Source organism: Plasmodium gaboni (genome assembly GCF_001602025.1).
Source record: "Plasmodium gaboni strain SY75 chromosome Unknown, whole genome shotgun sequence".
Lineage (NCBI taxonomy): Eukaryota > Apicomplexa > Aconoidasida > Haemosporida > Plasmodiidae > Plasmodium > Plasmodium gaboni.
In genome coordinates, this window is record NW_017385277.1 from 1 (window position 1) to 2,406 (window position 2,406).

At 14.9% G+C, this 2,406-nt stretch overlaps 1 protein-coding gene across 1 annotated transcript; it reads left to right on the forward strand.

The window, feature by feature from the left end:
* Positions 1-921: 921 nt before the first annotated feature.
* PGSY75_0010300 (ring-exported protein 2) lies at positions 922-1,480 on the forward strand (the record flags this gene model as incomplete). The annotated part of the gene is made up of 2 exons (XM_018783240.1): positions 922-1,107; positions 1,220-1,480. The coding sequence occupies 2 exons, from the start codon at positions 922-924 to the stop codon at positions 1,478-1,480; spliced, it is 447 nt and encodes a 148-aa protein (XP_018638977.1).
* Between the last annotated feature and the right edge of the window lie 926 nt (positions 1,481-2,406).

Here is a 2,406-nt window from a genome sequence, read left to right on the forward strand (position 1 = left end):
ATAATAATAATATATAAGAGGAGGAATACTTTTTTTTTTATTATTCTTTTAATAAAAATATATTTCTTTTTTTTTCTCATTTTTTACGTATTAGTATTATATTTATATGAATGTTCTCTATAAATAGATAGATGTATTTATATAAATAATAAATAAATAAATATTATTTTATAAAAAATACACAACATTATATTTTGTTATATTATATAATAATAATATTTATGTATACCCACATATGGGCATAAAAAAAAAAAAAAAAATAATAAAATAAATAAATAAAAGTATTATTATAAATTAAAAAAAATATGTAAAATTAAATAAAATAATAAATAAAAAAATTAGAAAAATTAAAATATTAAAAAAAAAAAAAAAAATCAGTTGTAATTCTTTTAATTAGTTATTTATGTATTTTATTTTTCAGTAATTAAAATTTCCATTAATTAATATATTTCTATAAAAAAACAATAAAATAATATATATATGTTTTTTTATATATATATAAAAAGATAACATATAATAAATAAATAAATATATATATATATATATATAATAAAATTATATGAAAAAATATTTCCCTAATAGAAATCATAACAAAAAAAAAAAAAAAAAAAGGAAAAAATATATAATACATAAATTAATATTTTCAAAACAACATATATTATTATATAAACCTTTTTAAAATAATATATCTCAATATATTATGTATATTTTTAATTATTATTATTTTTTTTTCTCTGTATAGAATAATTTTTCATTAACAATATTATCCTATAATATTATATATAAATAAAGGGGAAAAAATAAATATTTTTTGTGATATATATATATATATATATATATAATAAATAATCTACTTTTAAGATACATTATACATTTTTAGACTTTTTTTTTTTTTTTTTTTTATAACACAAATTTATTAATATGAATTTATCTGATATTTTTAGTACTGGTAAAGAATCTTTGTTATCTTTAAAGGATACTTTTGGATCTAGTAATTTTTCTCCATTTACACCATGTGAAGGATTTGAATGCTTACCTCAAGTATTATTTTTGTACCTAATATTTCTTTTATTATGTACTGGAATGTTTATTCATAATAAGAATCAGGTAAACACTTTTTAAATTTTATTGAATGTTATATGTATACTAGGAATATATATACACATATAAATATATTACATATATGTATATATATATATATATATTTTTTTTTTTTTAGCTTAAAAAAAAACAGAGGTTAACAAATTTCAATAATCAATATGATGTAAATTATTCAGGATGCGCAGAACAATATGATGCAGAAGAACAACCGGAATATGGCCATGAAGAATCTGAAAAGGATGGATATAATCCAAATGCACATAATGAATATCCTCAACATAACCATTCACAAAATCATGCATATAAGTCAAATGTAAAAAATCAAAAAGTACATGTTGGACAAGCATCATACCAGAAAAGTGCAGTATTCAATGAATAAATGTATAGAAACGGAGAAATAATAATAAAAAAAAAAAAAAAATATATATATAAAAAGTAAAGAGACATAATTTATTTTTATCGTATATATAAAAGGTATATCGTCCATAATATTGTATAGAACTATTAATGCAATAATTGTGTAAATGATATATTTGTATACAAATATATTTCTATATATATATATATATATATATATATATATATTAGAAGAGTCATAATACAAAAAAGAAAAAAAAAATTTGTCTTTTTTTTTCTTAAGATATTATTTTTTTAGAACATTTACTACCTCTTTTCATAAACAATTAAAAGGTATTAATATTGATACATAGAACATAACATAGAAAAAATCTTGCTAAGTATTATATATACATATATTAAATATGTATGTTTATATATATATATATATATATATATATATATGTGTATATATAATTTTATTTTTTATTTTTTCATTCATTTATGTATATGATTAATTTTATATTTATTTATTTATTTTATTTTTTCAATTATTTGTAATGCATATGGTATATAGTAGTGTTTTTCTTTTCTTTTCTTTTTTTTTTTTTTTTTTTATATTTCTTCTAAAATAGAGTACATTATATATATATATATATATATATATATATATATATTATATGTAGAATATATGTAGACAAAGGATTGTTTATTATTATCATTTTTTTTTTTTTTTTATATTGTTCAGTCATTATATTGAATCAACTTTTTTATATAACATTTAATTAATTTTAGCTCATTTTTGTATTAGTGTATACAAAATTGTTACTATTAATAGTAATATAATTATTTTCTTATTGATCTTATTTTTTTTTATTTTAAATACTTATATATTTATAAGAGAACGTATAATTATTTATTTATTTTATTAAATATTAATTATATTTAAACCTAAATTTTTATAATGTG